General features: G+C 32.4%; 1 protein-coding gene across 1 annotated transcript; it reads right to left on the bottom strand.

The window, feature by feature from the left end:
- Positions 1-16,382: 16,382 nt before the first annotated feature.
- LOC145335409 (uncharacterized) lies at positions 16,383-22,844 on the bottom strand. Its single transcript, XM_080181154.1, has 6 exons — positions 21,585-22,844; positions 19,564-19,647; positions 19,175-19,308; positions 18,175-18,231; positions 17,377-17,617; positions 16,383-16,867 (listed from the first exon to the last, which is right to left on the bottom strand). Exons 1-6 carry the CDS (start codon positions 21,793-21,795, stop codon positions 16,686-16,688), a joined length of 909 nt encoding a protein of 302 aa, XP_080037280.1. The 5' UTR covers positions 21,796-22,844; the 3' UTR covers positions 16,383-16,685.
- Between the last annotated feature and the right edge of the window lie 776 nt (positions 22,845-23,620).

Here is a 23,620-nt window from a genome sequence, read left to right as displayed (position 1 = left end):
ATTTTCCTGACCTCTCTTACCCTTCCCTAGAGGCTAGGGACGAAGCAATATAAACATGGAATTTCTTATAAACATAATTCAACGGTTTAAACAGGCTAAAGCTTTCAAAGACTAAATTTTGCACATAGAGTTTATTAATTATCCATCCATTGTCTTATCCCTAAAAATCCCTGGAAAGTATTAACTTTATCTTTGTTTGTATATCGGTAATTTATTAAGATTAGAGTCTAATATTCCCAGTCGGGCTGAGGAGCTTTTTCTCATACTTAAAACGATAAGCTTTTCTATAATTAGGGTTGTTAAAAGTGAAGCTTTTTTATAATTAGGGTTGGTCCGTCTGTCCGTATGTCACAGACAGATAGCTCTTTTCGTTGATTTAGGCAGAATAGAATTGTCCTATTGATTCCAAACTTTGCATGGTGATTCCTGTAGTAGTTAGATTTGATTTAGAAAGCGTAGCAACTCTATAACCCGTACGTCCATTTTAAACATGATGATTTTTAACTTTTTTTAACAACAAGTTTTTATGTGATAAATTATCCTATATATTTATACTGATTCCTTATAAATTCATGACAATTTTATGTACCTTTTTGCTAGTTGCAATAAAATTTTTTTTTTTTGTTTTGTTTTGTTACATTTGCTCATCCTTTTTTAAAAAAATTTTCTTGGTCAAACTTTTACTTAAAGACTGATCTGCAAAGCTGCACCTATACTGAAGTTTTTTCTAGAGCAAATGATTTAATAACTTGTTTGATTTGAACGTCCAACTTTCAAAAAATTTACAAAAAATCAATCAAAAGTTTGCCAGTTTCAATTTGTGTTTTGTTAATAATGTACATGGACGAAAAAAAGTAAGACTTTATATAAAATTTAATTCTATTTTGTTATTTAAACTGCCCTACTTTGCATTTAATTAACCTTGTATAAACATATATCCTATTTATTCACTTTATTTGTTATCAATGTGTAACCATAGGGAATTTTAATTCTTTTTTTTTATATGTAAAAATGCCTATAAAACATATATTAAGTAATAATTGACTTAAAATGCATATTTTGATAAATTTTAATTGCTATTTTTTGTTTAGTTCCTGATGATGAGGGCAGTTTTGCCCTCGAAACGTTGAATAAATTTAAAAGTTTGATGCCTTGAGTTTTTCATTCTGAGGATTTTACATGTTGGGTCGGTTAACCATTCGTCTTACTTATACTGATTCCTGTAACAACAAAGTACAATGTTATAAGTGAATCATCTCTAAAATCAAGTCCTAAAGCATTATCCTGTATTTATTTAGTTTTCAACAAATTTGCTTTCAATTTTGTTTCGACTTTCATAAATTTATGTTCTGATTATTTGGTTTTGACACTCTACAAGTGTTAATGTTTGTTTGTCCTACTGTTTCAGAGCTTCGCTTTTATGGATGTTGTCATCCTTGTTTCATCATATTTAAAACGATAAAGTATGAATTCAATTCCAGTATGTATGATTTTTATATTGTAATTTATACATTTTGCCTACAATACGACAAAATTAAGTATTGCATTAAGCTCTTTATAGTGCCTATCAAAATATAGGGGATAATTTTAAAAAAACTTTTGTCAAAACTCTGCTTTACACAAAATTTTTAAGAGAAGTAAAATCAACCATCCAACTTTAATAGGTTAATTCCCAGGGATGTAATGGAATGAACCAGTGTTGCGGAGCCGGAGCCGGGAGCCGTTGAACCGCCATATTTTGCTGGAGCAAAATTTTGTTAAAAACGGCTAGATAAATAAAGAGATTTTTTATAAATTATAATTTGGTAACTCTGTTTTGTCATGTGCAAATGCCCTTTTTAAGTTTTTCAAGTCCATTTTTATCAAAAATTTAACTTTTAAAACCTTCAAAAGTCAAAAATAGACGTGGGGGACAAAATATGTCGAGTTTTTCTTGATTTTAGGTCGGAGCCGGAGCCGCACCAAAATCAAACGGCTCCGCAACGCTGGAATGAACAGTGGCCGATAAATTAATGTACAATTACATCCACAATCATGATACACAAAATTAACCCCTTTTGTAGATTAGAATTAGTGAAAAGTTTGGACACTCAACTAAATGAACCAACTAACCAAAAATCAATAAGAAGCCAACGAATAAGAAACCGTTATTATAAAACTTTGGAACTACTGTAAAAAACAGCCTAATGTCCCTTCCCTCCCTGGTTAATTCCAGTAGATATAGTTCTCATGGAAAAAAGTAAATTCAGACGTGATATTTATATAATTTTTAGAAGCATAGCTACTCTATATGTAGGGTATGTTCTTGCGTCTGCCTGTCTGGAACACAGTAATAGTGTCTGACTGATTATGACGTAACAAAAAAAAATTAGCCAATGAGAGGCCGTTATTGACCAATGGTAAAATTTATAGTGGCCTCTCATTGGCTATTTTTTTTGTTACGTCATAATCAGTCAGACACTATTACTGTGTTCGCCTGTCTGCCCTTAATAGAGAGTAACTTATCAAATAGTATTGTTCTATGTAGCATTGTACATCTATTTTTTTTAAATTGTAAAATTTATCGTCCAAATACATTTTAGATAACAGGAATTTAGATTTAAATTATTTACGCTTTGTTTATCTGATATTTGAAATTAATTAACAAATTAAATTTGATTTTAAGGGAATATCATTAAGATCTCCTAAATGGCAATATGTTTTTAATCACAAATTTAGAATCCCTTATTTTTAGGAAGGGAGGGAACATTGGACGTTTACTTATTCGATGGCTCTAAAACCTTGGGGAATATTACTAAATTTTGATTGGTTGGTGTATTCAGTTCAGTGTTCATTGGACTAGGAAGGAAGACCTGGTCTAACAAAACTGGTAATTTAATTTAATTTTTTTTATTTGATTTTTATATCCGTAGAAAATTGACTATTATTCGATTCTATAAATGATTTTTCAGTATATCTGAGAACCTGTTCTTATCCAGCAGATATTCATCGGTTTTGAAGCCATACTAAAATAGACATTAAAAAGCTGAATTAAAACCTTTCTAAATTGTAATACTATATCATTAAATATTATTCTTAATTATTTTTTTATTTTCGTAATGTCTTTTATGGTTCAGAATTATTTAAAGTTCTTATTTTCAATAATAATAGTTATATTCGGGGGGTTAATCCGCCACACTCCCTCCCCTTCCCCCTTCCCAATGTAATGGTAATGTTACATATGTCTACTTAGTGTCTAGATTTGCTTATCTAATGTGGGAGCGTTGCATTTATTATAGGGGAGATATGGATAGTCAAATAGGTTAAAAATAATCCTTTATAGAATTGGAAAATTTAATTAAATTAAACCTTTTCAATGATAATATATCAGCCTTTTAATGACGGCCAAGATGGAGGGGGGGGGGGGGGGCGGTATCTCCCCAACCCTATTTTTTCAGAAAAAAGCTTTCTACCTTTAGCATTCAAAACCTCTAACAATCCCCTCTGCCCCCAAGGGGAAACCTCTTTTAATTTATATCTCTAGCAATTAGGTTTAGTGATTTTGTGTTTTATCACTGGGGATAAATTTTTCGGCCATTGTTTTATACCTTTAGATCCCATACAATGTACGCTAGTGCTGCGGGTTTTTAGGTTGAGTGATATTCTTTCTGTAACAATTTCTAAGTATCTTTTCCTATTACTTTATTTCTGTAAGTAGCGAAGTTTTTCTAAAATTAGGGTCTTCCGAATGTCTGTCCGTCCGTATTTGATAGCCATTATCGCTAATTCAGGCATGTTAGAATTACCCAACAATTTTTGGTATAATGTACTCATCCAATTTTTCAGATTTTTGAAATATTAATTCACTCGATTATAAGCGACGTATCTCCATAATCAAGTTCTAAAAATGTAAGAATATCCTTAAAAAGTATCCTGTATTTACGCAATTTATAATAAGATTATATACAATTTTGAATAGGCTTTAAAATTAATATTCTGCTTATTATGTTTTTATGTTCGTTTGTGCTTCTTTTTGATTTTAGAGCTTCGCTTTTATTGATTTTATGGATGCTGTCATCCTTGTTGTTTACACTATCAAGGATTCATATCTCTATAATCCATATATTCCATATACTATATTTAGATAAGTTAACTAACAAAACAGCATAAAACCCGGAGAGAGAAGGGAAAATGGGCTGTTTATTACACTAGTCCCCAAAGTTTTACAATAACGTTTTCTCATTTGGGGACTTTAGTTAATATTGATTGAATCTCTCATTAAGTTGAGTTTCAACCACTAACTTTAATCTACAGAAGGGTTAATTTTGTTTATCATCAAATGGGGACGTACAGCAATTAATCGTCCATTGTCTTATCCCTTAAGATCCATAGATTAGTAATCTTACAAAACAACATAAAATTACATCTACTTCGTCTTTCCGTCCGACCGTCATAAGCGAGTGAATTTTGAAAATATGAAAAGTAATCTTATATTCAAGGGCTGGTTAGACCGAGAAAAAAATGCCTAAAACATTCTAAGACTTAAATCTTAAAATAAAATACCCTAAAACCATTCCTTGACCTATATGGAGAACTCAATCGGTTCAATAGTTATAAAGGTTTTGAGCTTCAGACAAAAAAGCCTTATTACTTAGTACATATTTTATATAAATGATAAAAATGTATACTTTTTCAAGATTTATATTAGATTATTTATACCTCGATTTTACTAATATCTTATAAGAAAAGTAGGGGTTTCGTCGTATTTTACAGTAGCTTTTGATAGGTTAGGTAAATGTTAATGATTACCCCGAATGATTTCCAAACAATTTTCTACGAATATTTAAATGAAAAATTGAAGATTAAAACCAGTTTTGTTACACCTGAGGGGCCGAGGCCCGGGTTAACAAAAATGGTATTTATTCTATAATTTTAATTTCAATATTCGTGGTAAATTGTCTTCTAATCCAGAAACAGTTCTAATCCAGCGAATATAAATTGGTTTGGAGGCCATACTGGAATATATCTATCTATGTTTCCACTCCAATGATTAATTGTCTATCTATCTATTAAAAATATTATATCTATGATTATTTCTTGATTATAAATGTTAAAAGATTCCCCCTAATTAATCAATAAAAATCATTCGCAAAAATTGGATTCAAGTGTAGCTAACGATCGCATTAAGGGGGAATTTATGGGTTACTCCATATTTTTTTTTTGTGTTGTGAAGCTACTATCCCCAAAAACAAGGATGACAACATCCATAAAGCAAAGCTATAAAATCTGAAGGAAGGACTAACGTTTAATAACTATTGTAGAGTGTAAGAACTTAATAAGCAGAATATTAATTTCTAAGTCTTAACGAAAATTAACAAAAATTAACAAAAATTTGTAAATATAGGATACAGTAGAAGAACATACTTTAATTTTTATGATTTTATTAAAAAGAAGCCTCACTTATAATATTGTACCTAGTTGTTCTAAATATCATTATTCAAAAAATCAGACAAATAGGATACATAATTATATCAAAAAAGTTAAAAATCAGGGTGTTTTAAATGGACATACAGACTTTCTGGTAACGATTATAGAGTTTCTAAATCGTACCTTACTATTATAGGAATCCTTAAGCAAAGTTTGAAATAAATAGGACAATTCTAGCATGTTCAAATAACGAAAAGAGCTAACCGCTAAAATTTGTATCTAAATTATTTTAATTTAATAGCAATAAGACTTTACAATAGCATTCGACAAAAAAATAAAGCCATATTTTCACCTCTCCTATGCTAAATTACACTAGTACCAAAAGTTTATAAATAAGATCTCTTTATGGTTGTTTAAAAATTTTGAGTACTTTGATAAATATTGATTGTACAAACCATCAGTGTGCAAACTTTTCCGCCAATAATTCTCATCTTTAGAAAGAAAAATTTAGTATATTTTAACTACAGTTGTACATAATTTTTTGTCTTATAACTTAAAATTCCTTACAAAGTTTTTTTTAACATTTTAAAAGTCAATCCTTAAATACACTTGACAATTTTGTTATCTTAACTTTGCCTGATTCTTAAAAAATAATACAAAGTAAAGTGTACAGCTTCTGACACTAAAAATACACCCCTTTTGTAATACACCTCTCTAAAGCTTACACCCTCTATACATGCCTAGAGGTTGTATTAAGAAGCAGCCTACAGTGCCTGATAAAAATGACATCATATAATATAAATGACAAAAGAAAGGCCAGTAAACTTCAACCATTGCAGGTCAATTACAAAGTATACTGGCTCATAATCGGTAATTTGTATTGTATGACGTCATTTTTTATTATGCAATTTGGGCTGTTTCTTGGTTTAAAGAGTAAAAAATCGTAAGTAATTATTTTTATTATCGTAAGTATTGATCTTCAGTGAATACAGCATAATTTATCTATCTTCTTCAGAAATGAGGCTCTATGTACAGTTATTTTAAGTGTTAGACCTATGAGTTGATAGTGTCGTCAAATGATGTTTTTAGGATTTTTGAGGTTTCGGAAGGAAATGGGGGGTATAATGTATATTAAAAATTTTGGAGTTAAAAATTTGTGTTTCATGTTTAACTCGAAATAAATTATTTAAAAACAACAAAAAATTGTTTACGAGGGGTATTATACTTACACCACTTAACCCCCTCCATAAATATATTTCAAAATATGTACTGAAAAGAAAATACTTTGCCAGTATGGCTTTGAACCGATTAATATCCGCTGCAGGTTAAAGCATGTTCTCAGCTATACTGAAAAATCATATATAGCATCATATTGCAGACAGTTTTCCTCGAATATTAAAATAAAAATCATAAAATTAAAATCAGTTTTGTTATCCAGAGCCTTTAGTCCCTCGGGTTCAGCAAATCTGGTTTTAATCTTAATTTTTCAATTTGATATCCACGGAAAGCTGTCTATAACACGATGCAATTTATCTGATTATTCTATAAATTGTCTATTGTTAATATCAACAGATGGCTGGGTAATTTTATGTATTTATCGCCAGGGAATGCAAGGGATAAGATTATAAATTAGGGGTAATCTAGTGCATTTTTAAAAAAATTTGAAGGTTGGTAAAATGAGGGGGTGAACACCATTTTACCCCCCCCTCCCCCTATCATGAAAAACAAAAGTACCTCTTCTGTACATTAAAATTATTGGTGGAAAAGTTTACTCACTGCAAGATTGTACCCAAAGTTTTTAAGCCAACAGTTAAAAAATGCGACTGCAAAACTTTGGGTCTTGTGTACTACAATGTATATAATCATAATCAAAATCACCTCTTCTGTGAAAAATATTGTTGGAAAAGTTTAGTCACAAAAGTTTTTGAGCCAACAAGTGTGAAAATTTTGGGTACCTGAATATTTTTGTCAAACTTTCCCTCCCTCCCTGAGTTATTGGTATGGGATCAAGATGAGCTTGTGTATAATGAATTATTCCTATTCAATGGGATTATAAAAAGGTTAAGATAGATCATTTTCCCCTTTTAGCTCTCTATCTATCTATCTATCTATATATCTGTCTATCTATCTATCTATCTATCTATCTATCTGTCTATCTATTTATTTATCTATCTATCTATTTATCTATCTATCTATCTATCTATCTATCTATCTATCTATCTATCTATCTATCTATCTATCTATCTATCTATCTATCTATCAATCTATCTATCTATCTATCTATCTATCTATCTATCCATCTATCCATCTATCTATCTATCTATTTATATATCTATCTATCTATCTATCTATCTATCTATCTATCTATCTATCTATCTATCTATCTATCTATCTATCTATCTATCTATCTATCTATCTATCTATCTATCTATTTATCTATCTATCTATCTATCTATCTATCTATCTATCTATCTATCTATCTATCTATCTATCTATCTATCTATCTATCTATCTATCTATCTATCTATCTATCTATCTATCTATCTATTTATCTATCTATCTATCTATCTATCTATCTATCTATCTATCTATCTATCTATCTATCTATCTATCTATCTATCTATCTATCTATCTATCTATCTATCTATCTATCTATCTATCTATCTATCTATCTATCTATCTATCTATCTATCTATCTATCTATCTATCTATCCATCTATCTATCTATCTATCTATCTATCTATCTATCTATCTATCTATCTATCTATCTATCTATCTATCTATCTATCTATCTATCTATCTATCTATCTATCTATCTATCTATCTATCTATCTATCTATCTATCTATCTATCTATCTATCTATCTATCTATCTATCTATCTATCTATCTATCTATCTATCTATCTATCTATCCATCTATCTATCTATCTATCTATCTATCTATCTATCTATCTATCTATCTATCTATCTATCTATCTATCTATCTATCTATCTATCTATCTATCTATCTATCTATCTATCTATCTATCTATCTATCTATCTATCTATCTCTCCATCAATTACTGCTCTAATCTAATTGTTATCCTAATATAAAAAGTGTAGTAATTACGACCATTTGTTATATTTATAATCAGTAAAAGGATTTTTGTATTTTGAAAAGCGAGGCTTCTCCACTAGTCCCCAAAGTTTTATAATAACGTTTTCTTATTGGAGAGAAAAAGAGAGAGAGAGAGAGATAAATAGATAGAGAGAGAGAGAGTGAAAGAGAAAGAAAGAGAGAAAATAATGGAAAAAAAGAGTAAAAAGAGAGAAACCAATGTGATAAAAAAGAAAAAAAATAAGAAAAAAAAGGAAAATTGGAAGATAGATAGAAAGATAATTATATTTTAGATTAATATAGATGACGGAGGGAAAATTAAAGATTATTAATATTTTTTCTGATGGGGTGAGGTGGAGGGGGGGGGGGGGAGGTGTCAACTGGTAATTGGTAGGATAAAGGTTCAAAAAGATAATTTTTCAAAGGATTACACATACGCAGAGAGGGAGGGGAGTGGACATTGGACTGTAAATTACTGTAAATTAGTACCCAAAGTTTTATAACTATGTTTTTGTATTTGTTCTCTCAAAAACTTTGAATACTTTTATTGAATTATGATTAATTCCCAAACTAGTAGTGTTAAAACTTTTCAACCAATGATTTTGAATTTTATTTGGGGAATTTCTTGTCCATTGTCTTATCTCTGCACATATGAGATAAAGGAATAGATTAATTGAATATATTAATCAAGTTCTGCCCGTGTGTTTACCGAAGGATCTCGCTTCACGCTGAACCAAAATGATTCCACCTTACAATGTAGCTTCTCATTGTTCCTTGGTAGGTTTAACTATCCTCCAAATAATTTATACTTTTAAAATAAAAATAATAATTGGAGGATCCCCTTCCATAACCCGTCCTTCAAGTGCCTCTAGAGGCCTCTAGAGGCCTCTAGGGAGGGGGGGGGGAATGTTGCCGCTAGTAAATAGAAAAATATTTAAATAGATCGTAAAATAGCCTAAACCCAGTCCAGGACCAATAATAAGCATTTCTTGTTATTGTGATCCGTTTACGAGATTTTACCTGAAAATGGAGAAGGTAACCGTTATCGATAAGCTATCGATATCTTAAACTACAGGACAAAAAACTTACTGCTTCATATAATAGGATAGACAGACAGACTTCGATCGTATTATAGATAGATTATCTTTGAATGAAATTACTTTTACTAACACGTTCTAATACCAAAAATTACTTTTCTAAGATTATCCCACTTACAATCTACAAATATTTAATATGTATTGTATATATTTAAGTATTTTTTGAAAAACAAATTTTGTAGATATAATTATTCTATATATATTATTCATATGATTTTTTTATTGTAAACGAAGTATTCTGTAATTACGCAATTTTGCAATATTATATAAATTTTTAAGACTTATTAATTAATATTCTGCTTCAAACACTCTACAAGTGTTTATGTTCGATTGTCATATCGTCTAGTTTTAAAGCTTCGCTTTCATGGATAATGTCATCCTTGCATTCACGGTTGAGGGGGTTGGAATTTTAAGAGGTTGACCTCAATCTCTAAGATTAGACACTTTTAAGAATCGACCGTTATTTAAAGTTAAAAATTATAACCCTTATTGCTGCGTTAGGTGCTTGTAAAACTTGAACTGCACCCCTCCCCCTTTACTTTTTGAAATAAATTAATATATAAATGGGAGGGGGGGGGGGGTGTCATGTACCTAAATAATAATCAAACAGACAAAAAATACTGTATTAACAATTAACTGTTCAAATCTGTAAACTGTGTATAGTTCAACCCACCCACCCCCCACCCCTCACCCCCCCCCCCCCAATAGAATACTCGAACGCCCGGCCATCTGGAGTTAATGATGCTTGAAACTACCCTCCTCTTAACTTGGAATCAGAGTATATAGTCACACACGGACAGACGGACAGACATTATTAATTTTTAAACTATTACAAACTTTATGAGAAATCTTTAGGGATAAGATGATAAAGATTTATACGTCTTCAATTATGATAAACAATTTACCCCTTCTGTAGATTAAAATTAACGGTTGGCGTAACAACTTTGGGGACCTTTTGAAATTTGATTCTTTGGTACATTAAGTTGAGTGTCCACACGTTTCAACCACCATGAGTTATCTACCAAAGAGGTAATTTTGTGTATCATCATTGAAGATATTAATCAATTTATGGGCAACTGTCATATCCCTTTAGATCCCCGATTTTTATAAAAAGTGTCCCCACCCCCGCGCACTTGACTTTATACTCGTGTTATATCTTTGTATATTTGTAATCTGTAACGACCCCTATCATCAGAGGGATGGGAATATTATTATTTTTTCATGGGGGGGGGGGGCTGTTTGGGTCAAATCCCCACCATAATCAAATGTTTATCTAAAACAACTTGAAAATTAGGAATAAACGAGGATGACAACATTCATAAAAGCGAAGCTCTGAAACGCTAGGACAAAAGAACATTAACTTTTTTAGAGTGGCAGAGCTAAATAAGCAAAATATAAATATTGTAAGTTTTGACAAAATTGTACGTAAACTTGTTGCAAAAATACAGAATACTGTTTAAGGACATACTTACATTTTAAGGTCGTGATTATAGAGATTCTTCGCTTATAATATTGTTCCCTGTTGTAATAGGAATCAGTACTCCAAAAATCAGATCAATCCGATTATTATATCATAAAAAAATTGTTGTAACATAATTCAAAAAACGCCCGTCTTGTTGTCTGTTACAAATGGTATGCAGCTGAATTTCTCAGCTGCTATTCAAGACAGACAGTTAAAAAATTACCAGTACAAATAATCATCTAGAATATAATTTACGTGATCCGTCCGTTGTCGGTGTGTCGGTCACGCTAGAAAATACCCAAACATATTTCCTAAAAAAAATCTCGTTATTTTCTATTTTCAACATATTTCTTTTATGCCCAATAAACATCTGCTCTATAGTTGACTTTGTCCGTTTGTCCAACCATTATTTTTACTAAATAATACCAGCTAAAGGGTATTTTTTTCTAGGGACGATTTCTCATGGGAAGGAAGAGGTACCCTTCCCAAAAATAGTTAGGATCCTTCTCTGGACCTAAATTTAGAAACTACAGTGAAAAGTAAAGGAGAACCATATCAGTTCAGCGGTTAGCGAGATCTTAGATACACAGACAGATAGACACCATACTACTTTCTCTATATTTTGGGCAGATTATAAAAAGTACAATTTAATGAAAGGGCAGTTTGCTAGATCTTGGGCACACAGACAGACAGCAATCCTGCTACTTTCTCAAGGTTTTAGCTACAGTGTAAAAACTCTAATCAGTTAGAGTAATTTCTTGAAAGGACAGTCATCTACAGAATTGCACAAAAATGGGGTTTCAATTCACATGGGTGGAGGGAGGTGACATTGGACTGTAAATCACAGTGGTACCCAAAGTTTTATATAACTACATTATCCTAAATGTTGGCCTAAAAACTTTGGGTATTTTTATTAGATTTTGATTGGTTGGTTAAAACTTAGATTTGTCCAAACCAATAATTTGAATCTGAAGAGGTATTTTGTTTATCATCATTTGATATGTATATAAATTTGTCGTCCAATAAGCAGGGTGTAGGGAGGTGTCCACACCACCTTAAAACAAGATATTTGTAAGAACTGTCTTCTTCCATTTCACCCCTCAAAGGTTTTGCATCGCCCTGGTATAACCATGTGCACACCAGTGCACTGATTGAAAAAAAATTTAAGGTCATGTATGATGAAATTAATCTTCAGGACAGAAAAAATTTTATTAGGCTATAGCAGATTAGAAAATAAAAAAAAAAAAATTTAATGTAACATATTCTCTGATTTTCAGTAGCGAAGATACTCTATAACTCACTTTGTTCATCCGTCCGTCTGTACGCTAAGTGATTTCTCGGCTGATATTCGCTACTTATGGATGTTGTCATCCTTGTTTAAATCTTCGGGTATAGTCCCTTTCGTGATCACGCCTCTTAAGGGGCGTTTTGTCACAGTAAATTTTTTTTCTGTTTCTCTGGAGGGCTCTAACCCTGCGCGGCAATCACCTAACCTAACCTAAAATCAAAAGCTACTGTGAAAATACGACGAAATGCCCCTGAAGAGGCGTTGTCGCAAAAGGGACTATACCTAAATTCTTCTTTTTCAGATTTTGAAATATTTTAATTAAAGCGCCTTGACGATTCCTGCGTAGCTGCTATGAAAATATTGATCCTTGTTTTTACCAATATTATTTTGTTGGTCAAATTTGAAATAAAAACAAAAATTACACATGTTCCAAAATAGTCAATTTATACAGGGATCTAAGGGGATAAGACAATGGACGATAAATTGATGCACATCCCCAATGATAATACACAAAAGTATCCCTTCTATGGTTGAAACTTAATAAACCAACCATTTAAAATTTAATTAAAGTCCCAAAGTTGATAAGCCAACGAATAAGAAAACGATATTTACAAACTCTGGTCACTAGTATATTAAACAGCCCAATATACCCTCCCTCTCGGCACGTGTAAAAATAATTAATTTATTTCAAAAATTTTAGTAAAGTAGTTCATAATTTTTTTTTATTTTGATATCTGCGGAAAGCCGTCTATAATGCGCTGCGATTAACAACTAAATACTAGTTTGTTTTTTTTTGTTTCTGTGCTACGTTGCTATACATGTATGTTGTCATCCTTGTTCCAATATGAATGGCTCATTAAATAAACAAATGAAAAAGTTAATTTTATTTGATTAGCTCAATGGCTCTAGGGAGAGAGGGCACATTGGGATGTTAATTACAATAGTCCCCAAACTTTTATAATAACGTCTTCTTATTCATTGTCTTAACAACTTGGGGACTTTTATTGAATTTGGATTAGATGGTTCATTAAGTTGAGTGTTCAATGTTTACAACCACTATTTGTAATCTTCAGAAAGGTTATTTTGTGTACCACCATCGGGGATGTACATGAATATACCGACCATTGTCTTATCCCTTTAGATCCCTGTAATTGCTCTCTCGTTAGGAGCCAAGCACCTCTGTAATTTAAATATAAAATACGTGGATATTTCGACAGGGAAATTTTAGTCGTCAATTTAGGTTTGTAATATAGTCCTCAGATATTGATCAATATGTTACTCCGTGGTCAGGGGAGAGGATAGGAAAAAGTAATAGGGGGGGGGGTATCGTTATATTAGCCAGCTGGGAGAAATATTTTATCAGGGCATGCGAAAATCTTACACAATATCCACGTCTTTTTAAATCCATTTCTGAAATTCGCAATTATTAAAAGCAACTAACGGACATTTTACACTTATAACTGAAAAGGAAAATTAATTGGTCCTGATTTTTAAATTAATAAAAAATCTTCTTGTACTCATTTGAAGCTTCACCGTAATGGAGTGCCCTGTCGATCCAGCGGTTAATGAGATCTTTTGGTACAGTCACAAACACGTAGAACTTTCAATTTCAATTACATATTATTTTCAAATGTATAGGTTGCGTGAATTTTACAAAATTCAGATTGCAAAAAAACAATGACAGGACTTTAAAGACATTGGAATGATAATACACAAAATTACCCCTTTTGTAGCTTACAATTACTGGTTGAAGCGTTTGGACACTCTACTTACTGATCCAACCAAACAAGAAGTCCCCAGAGTTGTTGAGCTTACGAAATAGATAACGTAATAATTAAACTTTGGGGACTAGTGTAATAAACACTAAACAGCCCAATGTCCCTTCCCTCCCTGAACAAAACTTAATTCAAATGTCAGCTTTCTATCTTAAAAAGAGCTGTGTTTTTAAAAGCGAAGCTTTTCTATAATTAGGGTCGGTCCGTCCGTCCGTCCGTACGTCCGTCCGTACGTCCGTCCGTCCGCCCATCATCGTCCGAGCTAGATAGCTTTTATTCGTTAATTTAGGCATGTTAGAATTGTCCTATCGATTTCAAACTTTGCATGATGATTCCTGTAGTAGTTGGGTACGATTTAGAAAGCGTAGCAACTCTATAATCATTGCCAGAATGTCCGTACGTCCATTTTAAACATGTTGATTTTTCTTCTTTTTTAACAACAAATTTTTAAGTGTTTTAATTATCCGTTTGATCTGATTTTTGGTATATTGATTCCTGGGACAACAAAGAACAATATTATAAGCGAAGCAACTCTATAATCAAGTCCCAAAATGTAAGTATGTCCATAAACATTATCCTGTTTTTAAGCAGTTTTTTAACAAATTTACCTACAATTTTGATTCGACATTTATACATTTATGTTCCGATTTTTCAGTTCAGATACTATACAAGTGTTAATGTCCGTTTGTCCTACCGTTTCAGTGCTTCGCTTTTATGGATGTTGTCATCCTTGTTTTTACATCTTTTACTTAATCAGTTAGTTCAGTTGATATCAATATCTTAAGCTCCAGGCAAAAATAACCTTACTACTTTATATAATACTAGCGGCTTCGCCCCTAGCCTCTAGGGGCTTTGCCCCAAGATGTTTGATCAAACTAATTTTTCGTGTTTTAGATTTTTAAAAAAATTTGGGGGCGGTGGATTTTTTTTTTTGGGGGGGGGTAGTCGACCCCACTATTTTAATTTTAGTTTTACAAAGAAATTTTTTTTTTGAGGGGGGGTATTTTTCATTTTTTAGGGGGGTTAGGGGTGTCCCACCCCCCAAGAAAATAGTTATAAACCTTCCCGGGACCTTTGAGAAGCTTCCCTGTAAAGGGGACCCGATCGGTTCAGCAGTTAGTGAGATCCTTTGCTACAAACAAACAGAGACAAACAAACAGACAGACAGACAGACAAACAGACAGACAGACATCGTTATTTGTAATATAGACTAGCGGTAACGCCCCTAGTATAGCTTAGGTGCATTTTTTTATGGGGGGGAGGGGTAAACTGTTATTGAGAGGTTGAAGATATCCTCGCCCAAGGAAGTTTAAAACCCTTCTTTGGACCTACAAGAAGCTTCACTGTAAAGTGTAAAGGGCAACCATATCAGTTTAGCGATTAGTGAGATCCTTCGCTACAGATAAGAAAAGTTTACTATCTATAATACAAAGTAGAACGATGTCTGTCTGTTTGTTTGTCTGTTTGTCAGTGTGTCTGTTTGTTTGTAGCGAAGGATCTCGCTAACCGCTGAACCGATCGGGTTCTCGTTTACAGGGTAGCTTCTCATAAGTCCCGGGAAGGTTTATAACTATTTTCTTGGGGGGTGGGACACCCCCAACCCCCCTAAAATGAAAAATACCCCTCCCCCTCCAAAAAAAAAAATAATTCTGCCCCCCCCCTAAATTTTTCTTTTATTTTTATTTTAAATCTAAAATACGAAAATTGGTTTGATCAAACCTCTTGGGACAAAGCCCCTGAAGGCTAGGGGCGAAGCCGCTAGTTTTATACATAATAGGATGAAAGGTAATAATATGACGGAAGATTCCTATTACATAGGCAACAAAAATATTTATTAGAATATTACATACTAGCGGCTTCGCCCCTAGCCTCTAGGGGCTTCGCCCTATGAAGTAATGGGAAGTCAATAGAAGTAGAAATATTTAAAAAAGTTATTCTTTGTTTAATTACTCTGCGGTAAAATAAAACCCAGGTTGTACGCTGTATGCACAAAATATTCAATTCGTAAAAATTAAACCCAGGTTGTTTGCCGTATACACAAAATTTCAATTCGTAAAAATTAAACCCAGGTTGTTCGCATACACCAAAATTAAAATTTGTAAAAAAAAAATATAAAATTTTTTTTTTGGGGGGGGGTTTCATGAGGCTTCGCCCAATGGTGCAGTTGGGTTCTCCCACCCCAATTATTGGTTTTTTAGCTTCAGACAGACAGACATCAAGCTATTTTGTATTATAGATTTGTTAAAATAATCAAAACTGCTGCAATAAAATTTATTTACAAGTTTTAAACTTAAATACAATTTTCTTTTAATGAAATAAAATTAAGAGTCAATTAAAGAATTTCCCAGCCACCTAGTCGTACTATTCAAAAACTGTTAATGTACAGTTTTAAAGTATACGAGTATATGGTGAGTACGATCAAGTATATATGTAAATATCAGATAAGAAATCATAAGGTTAACTATTTTTCACCAAATTTCCTCAGCTACCTACTCGTATGATTCAAAACTTATTATATACAGTTATAATGTGTACAAGCTATAAGACGGGTACTATTCTCTCAATTTTCACCACAATACCCATAACATGGATCCTCAAACTTGAGCCAGTAAACAAAGTATTGTCCACAGTTGGTAACAGCAGCAGCCTCTTCCTTGTCACAAGGACCATCATTGGTTCTGAAGCAAATCTGGATGTCCTTTGTCTCGCCAAACATGCTGGGATGAGTTCCATTCACCCAACCTAAATTATATTTTACTAGTTATTCCTTAACATGGGCTTTAATTAGTTTCAGTCTATTCGTAATGGATAGCTCTTATTGTCAATTTAGTGTTAAAATTGGTTGATCAATTTAATTTGGCATAGTGATTCCTGTAATAGTTAGGTACATTTTAGAAATGTATGATTGTTACCAGAATGTCCATATATCCATTTAAAACCTTTTAAAATATTTTTTATGTGATAATTATCTTATGTCCTTAAAGGGTATCCTGTATTTTTGCAACAAATTTTGTTTAGACTTAAAAAAACATATTCTGTTTCTATCGTTCTGACACTCTTCACATGTTAATGTTTGTTTGTCCTATGGTTTCAGATCGTTGCTTTTATGAATGTTGTCATCCTTGTTATTTCAAAAGCAGTCATATTTAATATTTTCATTGCAGGGGAGGGGGGGGGGTTACTTAAATACCCCTAAATCTACTTTCTGCCTGCCCTGATAGTATTAGTTTTTATCATTTTTCATAGCTTACCTGGGTTTCTTGTCTTACAATAGTTTTGTCCTGGAGGATAGTCAGGCATTTTGTTTCCAGCATTATTACTAAATCTATACCATCCAGGATTTCCATTATTTTGGCAGAAATTGCGTCTATTGTAACTATTGTAACTTTCATAAAAGTTAACATTTCTCCAATGATCATTCAATATTTTGTGATTTTTGCATTGTGGGATAGGTGGCATGTTACAACTTCTGGACACACTGTTTAGAATTTCCTAAATTATTATTCTTTTTGCTGAAATCAGAATTTCAGGATAAATAAAGAGATATGGGAAAAAGAGAATAATGTTTATATCAATTTACACCCTTATGTTCCTACAATTACCAGCTTCCATATTTGCTGTCCTAATTTTATTTTTTTTTATATCAAAATAAAAATTTAAAGCTGCTATAATCGATGCTTTTAAATGTTTTTATGAAAAGTTGCAAATATTCAAACTATTATCATAAAGAAACAAAAAAACTGGGATGAACAATTTTGTAGCTGATTTTAAGATGCATTTAAAAAAAAAACAAGCAATGTTTAAAGGAAGACAGACAAACAAAGTAAAGAGGGTGTTGAGACTGTAAATAACACTGGTACCCAAAGTTTTATATTCATTCACACCATCTATTATATTTGGAAGGTTGTTTTCAATGAAATATTGTCCAAACATTTCAACCAATAATTTAATGTGCAGTAATTTCATTTTCATCATTTGGAATGTACATCCCTGGATACATAGTTAGTGAAACAAAGCTTTATTGAACATACTGAGCATGTAAAAAGAACCTTTGTGCTGTTACATTCTTTGTACAAGAAACAAGTATTCTGGAAAAGTCCATCTGATTTTGAAAATTATTGTTATTTTATCAACTTTTCATTCTTGTTATGATTGCAATTAGAACTTAATGAAATTAGATAAAAACAAAAATAACAGTAGAACAAGCAAACATCGAAACTTTTAAAGTGTCTGTACATAAGTGTACATTTACATTTACACTGACCATTGTAAATTTCTATTACCTTCTATTACGATATTGTACCTTACAAGAGTCAGACAATTTATTTCAAAACAGTCAATTATAAAGTTGCTACTATTTCCTAGTTGTACATAACTCAAACCCAAATAAAAGGTTTGAAATCAATAGAGCAATTTATAACATGACTAATTTTTAAAAAAAGCTATCCGTTATGTACAGACATACTAATGGACATGCAGATCTTAATAATAGAGAAGCATTGCTTTTGAAAACATACTTTGGCAACTAATATTACTTAAATCCCAATTGCAATTTTGTTCTCCCCCATATCATGGGGTTATTTTTACCTGCATATGTCAAGGGGCAGGTCACTTTTTGTGAATTTTAAGAAATCTTTGACAAGAACCTTTGCAGTCTTTATTATTATAGGACTGCCTTACGATTTTGACTTTTCATCAATTTTGTAAGACCCCAAAAGAGCCCAGTAAGCTGAAACTGGGACCCCCAACTCCATAATCTACTCCTGCCCAAACTGCTTGCTATCAATCAAACCAACCAACTCTAACAAACTGAAACTGAAACACCAAACCAATTTAAACATTAATAATTTAATTGTGTAGTTAGTCTTTATGTTAGTTATTGATATTTTATATGTATAACAGCTAACCCTTAACCTACTAACACATATCTAATTTTTATTTCGTATTTTACTTATTTTATTATGTATGATTTTTTTATAAAAATAAATCATTTTAACAACAACAATTTGTAAAATACCCCATCCTTAGAATATAACAATAAATTCCTGAATCAAACCAGGAGAAAAAGTTACATCCTTCTGTATTAGCACATTTCTCCCAACATTGTTGCTCGTTTGTTGCTTCACTGAAGCCCAATATGTTGCCAGAATTTCCAGAGCAGGCCAGAGGTTTTGGCAGCTGACCTGGATAAATAGTTTTTAATTTAATGCTAAATTATCCCTATATAAAATATCACAAGAGAACCCTTCAAAAAATTATCACCCTCTTTGCTCTGGTGCCCCTTCAGGCATCTATAGTTGTGAAGCCTCTAGTTTTAGATACTAAAAAAAATTAACCTGAAGACAACTTTAAAAATTTGTATAGATATAACATTGGACCCTTCCAAGACTGAAACCTAAAACTGTCCACTGTCAAAGGTAGACTGGAATTTTTTATACCTGGAATTTTGTTGCTGATACAGTTCTCACATGTCAGATTGCTCCTCAGTTTGGAATAATGAACACAGTATCCAGACATAATACCTAAAAACATTATAATACATATTAATACAATCCTCCTATAATATAAAGTAATAAGCTTTTTTTGTCTGTACCGAAGGATCTTGCTAACCGCTGAACCGATATGGTTCTTCTTTACAGTGAAGCCTCTTATAGGCTCTGAGATGGTTTCAGGCTATTTACTTTTTTAGAAAATAAGTCAGGGTATGGTTTTAGGCTATTTTTCTGTCCTTCGAATATAGAGCCCCTAGATGCTAGGGGCGCAGCCGCTAGTTATCTATAATACAAAGTAGCTTGATGTCTGTCCGTCTGAAGCTTAAGATCTTGGTAACCACTGAACCGATCGGATTCTACTCTTCAGGGTATATACCTATTGGTCCTGCGGTGGTTTTAAGCTATTTTCTTGGGGGGTGGGACACCCCCCAACCCCCCCAAAAACAAAATAAATCCTCCCTTCATTTTTTTTTTTTTACGAATTTTGCAAATTCATATTTAATCGAGAAAATGTTTTCCTGCTGGGTAGGTGCGAAAATTTGCGATCCGTTCTGCTGGGTAAGCAATAGAAGATGTAATTAAACCTCTTGGGGCAAAGCCGCTAGTAGATATAAAGGAATTTTACGTGTACTAAAAGTTATGGTAAATATAGGTATTATATAATTAAATTAGCTCAAGAATGATTGAAAATCATGACTGGAGGATTTTGGAGGTTCCAAGAAGAGGCATGCTAAAGAATAAGGGGGTATGGATACACCCGCCTGCTCTAGTATACACCTCTTTGACAAGGGTCTACACCTTTCAGATACACCCCCATAACAAAGGCAAGGGATTTTCAGGGTAAAAATATCACATAGTCTTTTAATTTGAGAGCTTTGTGCATCAGTTTACTAATTCAGGGTTACTTTTTTACTTTTCTATGGATGGGTGGTAACCAAGGGAGTGTATCCACCCCCCCTGGCACAACACCCCACTTGTTGTCTTTAATACTTTCCCCTATAGTTCACACTTTTCAACACCCCCTCATCCATTTTAAATCAAGGGGGGAATCGAATATATTAAGAGTGATGTCAAAATTTTCCAGCATGCTTTGGACACCTTCCTGGCTAAACTCTCCACGTGCTATAAGATGTTCAAATTTTACAAATACCCAAATTTTGTCAGTGTAGTGGGCCAAAGTTGAACAGGCTATACTGAGGAAAACATGTGTGAAACTAGATTTTTGACAAAACTTATAGGATTGTAAGATTTAGGGATGACATTTAAAATATTTTATATTTTTATTGGGAAAGCAACAACATAGCAACATAGCTAATATTTAAAATAGACTGCAAATATATTTTGGTAGATATATGCTTATCATATACTTTTTCTTTTTGGCTGCAGAATATCTGCTTAAAGGACACCTGTAAGAAATACCACGCTTTAACTGCTGAAAGACTGCCACAAGTGAACCCAATACCCCAAATTTAAAGCCTTCAGCTTCAATAACAAAAAAGTTCTATGCATTTCAAAATAGCATTTTATGTACAATGAAAATTTTGAAGATTTCCAAGATTGGTTGCTTAGTTGATTCAGCCTTCTGATTGGCTATAGTACACTCGGTACAACGCAAGTTAAACTTAATTTTTTTAATGATTTTGACTTTAAAAATGGGTATTTTTATTGTAAAAATATAATTAGTTACTGGCAACCTAAATTTATGACAAAAATAAGCTTATAATTTTGTTTCTAGGCCACGTAGTTTAATTTCAAAATTTCTAACATTAGCATTGAAATTCTTTCAAATTTCATTGTACATAAAATGTCATTTTAAAATGCCTAGAACTTCTTTGTTATAGAAGCTGAAGGCTTCAAATTTGGGGTATTGGGTCTACTTGTGGCAGTCTTTCAGCAGTTAAAGCGTGGTATTTCTTGCAGGCTTCCTATAATGGAGAAAAACGTCTGATTTAACTACTCAACCATACCTCCTTTTTCCCATGAATACCCTTGGCAGGTCTCATTCTTCAGACAAAGATCACCACAAATTTCTGAAGACTTGACATCCGCTAGAATTAGATCGAATGTTGAGTTGTACTCCCAGGCATAACCTGCCTCGGGTAAGGAACAACCTTCGAAGCAAACATTTTTCTGGACAAAAAATGCCACAAAGATGGGAATTATGATTCGCCAGTCCATTTTATTTTATATCTTTGATCTGAAGAATAAACAAGGATGACAACATCCATAAGTAGCGAAGCTCAAAAAATGAATGGATATCGAGAAAAAAATTACTATAGAGCAGTGAAAAACAATAAAAATTTTACTTTATAAAATAGGGAAATCACAAAACCTTTAAAAATCATGCAACCTTTAAAATCATGAAAACTTAAAAAGCTAGGAATCGATCTAGCACCTCAATTAATGGACAAATTTTAATGAAACTTTATGGAAATATGTAGAATATGAGTATATTCCATCCCTAGTAATTTTATCCCCAAATCCTGAATAGAAATCGAGAAAATCATGAAAACCTAAAAATCTAGGAATCGATCTAGCACCCCAATTGATAGACAAATCTCAATAAAACTTCGTGAAAATATGTAGAATGTAAAATTAATTAATCCCTGAAAATTTCAGCCATCTATCTTGAAAAGGAGTTGAGAAAATCACAAAAACGTAAAAAACCAGGAATCGATCTAGCACCCCAAATAAGAGACAGATGGACAAAACAATGTCTAGATTAGATGGGCATATGTCATAAGAATCTTCACTAAAAATTTCAGCTGTCTATCTTGAATAGGAGCCGAGAAAATCACGTTTCCCCGATACCGTTACGGACTGACGGACTGACTGACGGACAGACAGAGTGAATTATAGAGTAGCTTCGCTACTTAAAAACAAGGATGATAACATACATCAGTAGCAAAGCACAAACAGCTGGTAATATGGACAAGGAGATTTAAAGAGCATTTTAAAAATCCAGAATATAAATATATTGGAGAAAATAATCAAGAAACCTTTCTTGCGTATTTCTATATTCATTAATATTATGTAGCATGACTGACAAACCAAAGAACAAAGTATAGAGAATTTGTATGAACATTAAAAAGCAGCCCATCTATCCCATTATGTTACGCTGACTGGCTGACAGAGTGAATTATAGAGTAGCTTCGCCAATAAAAAAACTTTTTTACAAATAATATAGAAATGTGTTAAATTATCAACTTGTTCTAAATCAAGTCAGTAACTGAGGCTAGACTGAGATTATTAAAAACAAACAGACTTTTAGAAAAATTAGTTTTTATACACAAAAAAAACTGTTAAACAAAGAGACAAGAATAAATTAGAACCAAAGTATCTCATCTCATCTCAAAGTAGGACATTGTGTAAGTAAATAAAGTCAATCAGAAGAATTTCTTTTATAATTAGATTTTTTATGTAAATAAGGACCCTGTATAAGTATCCCAAGTCAGGGATACCAGAAATTAAGTACAAATATTTTGCCTGGCTAGGACATGTTCTAAGGATGCATAGTAGTAGGATCACTAGACAGACCTTGACTGGAAAACAGGAGGGAGACCCGCAACCGAGGCTCAATATAAAGCGCTCGTGTCTTAGCACCTACTACTACTATGTCAGGTGCGCGACATAAATAGTTAGAGTAGTGGAAATTACCATGTACAGTTAAGACTTCTCGGACAAAGGTCGTGCAATCAAAGAGTTAGTTTTTAAAATTTAATACTGTTTGGTACCCTATTTTTTTCTCATACTTCGACAAAGCCCAAATTGTGTTAAAATTGTGTCAAAAATGATCAAAATGGTGATTATTACGTCACATGGATCATTTTTGACACAATGTTAACACAATTTGGGCTTTGTCTCATACTTCTCGTACTAAATTTGTGTATGATAGTATTTTTTTTAGGAATGTACCATATTTTTCTCTTGTATCATGTATATGTAGGTTGATTTTTTTGTACTAATACCATTTTTTTGTATGAAGGAAAAGTTGAAAACTTAC

The sequence above is a fragment of the Acartia tonsa genome, chromosome 13 (genome assembly GCF_053477335.1).
Source record: "Acartia tonsa isolate MP-2025a chromosome 13, ASM5347733v1, whole genome shotgun sequence".
Classification (NCBI taxonomy): Eukaryota; Metazoa; Arthropoda; class Copepoda; order Calanoida; family Acartiidae; genus Acartia; species Acartia tonsa.
This window is presented reverse-complemented; position numbering and strand designations above follow the sequence as displayed.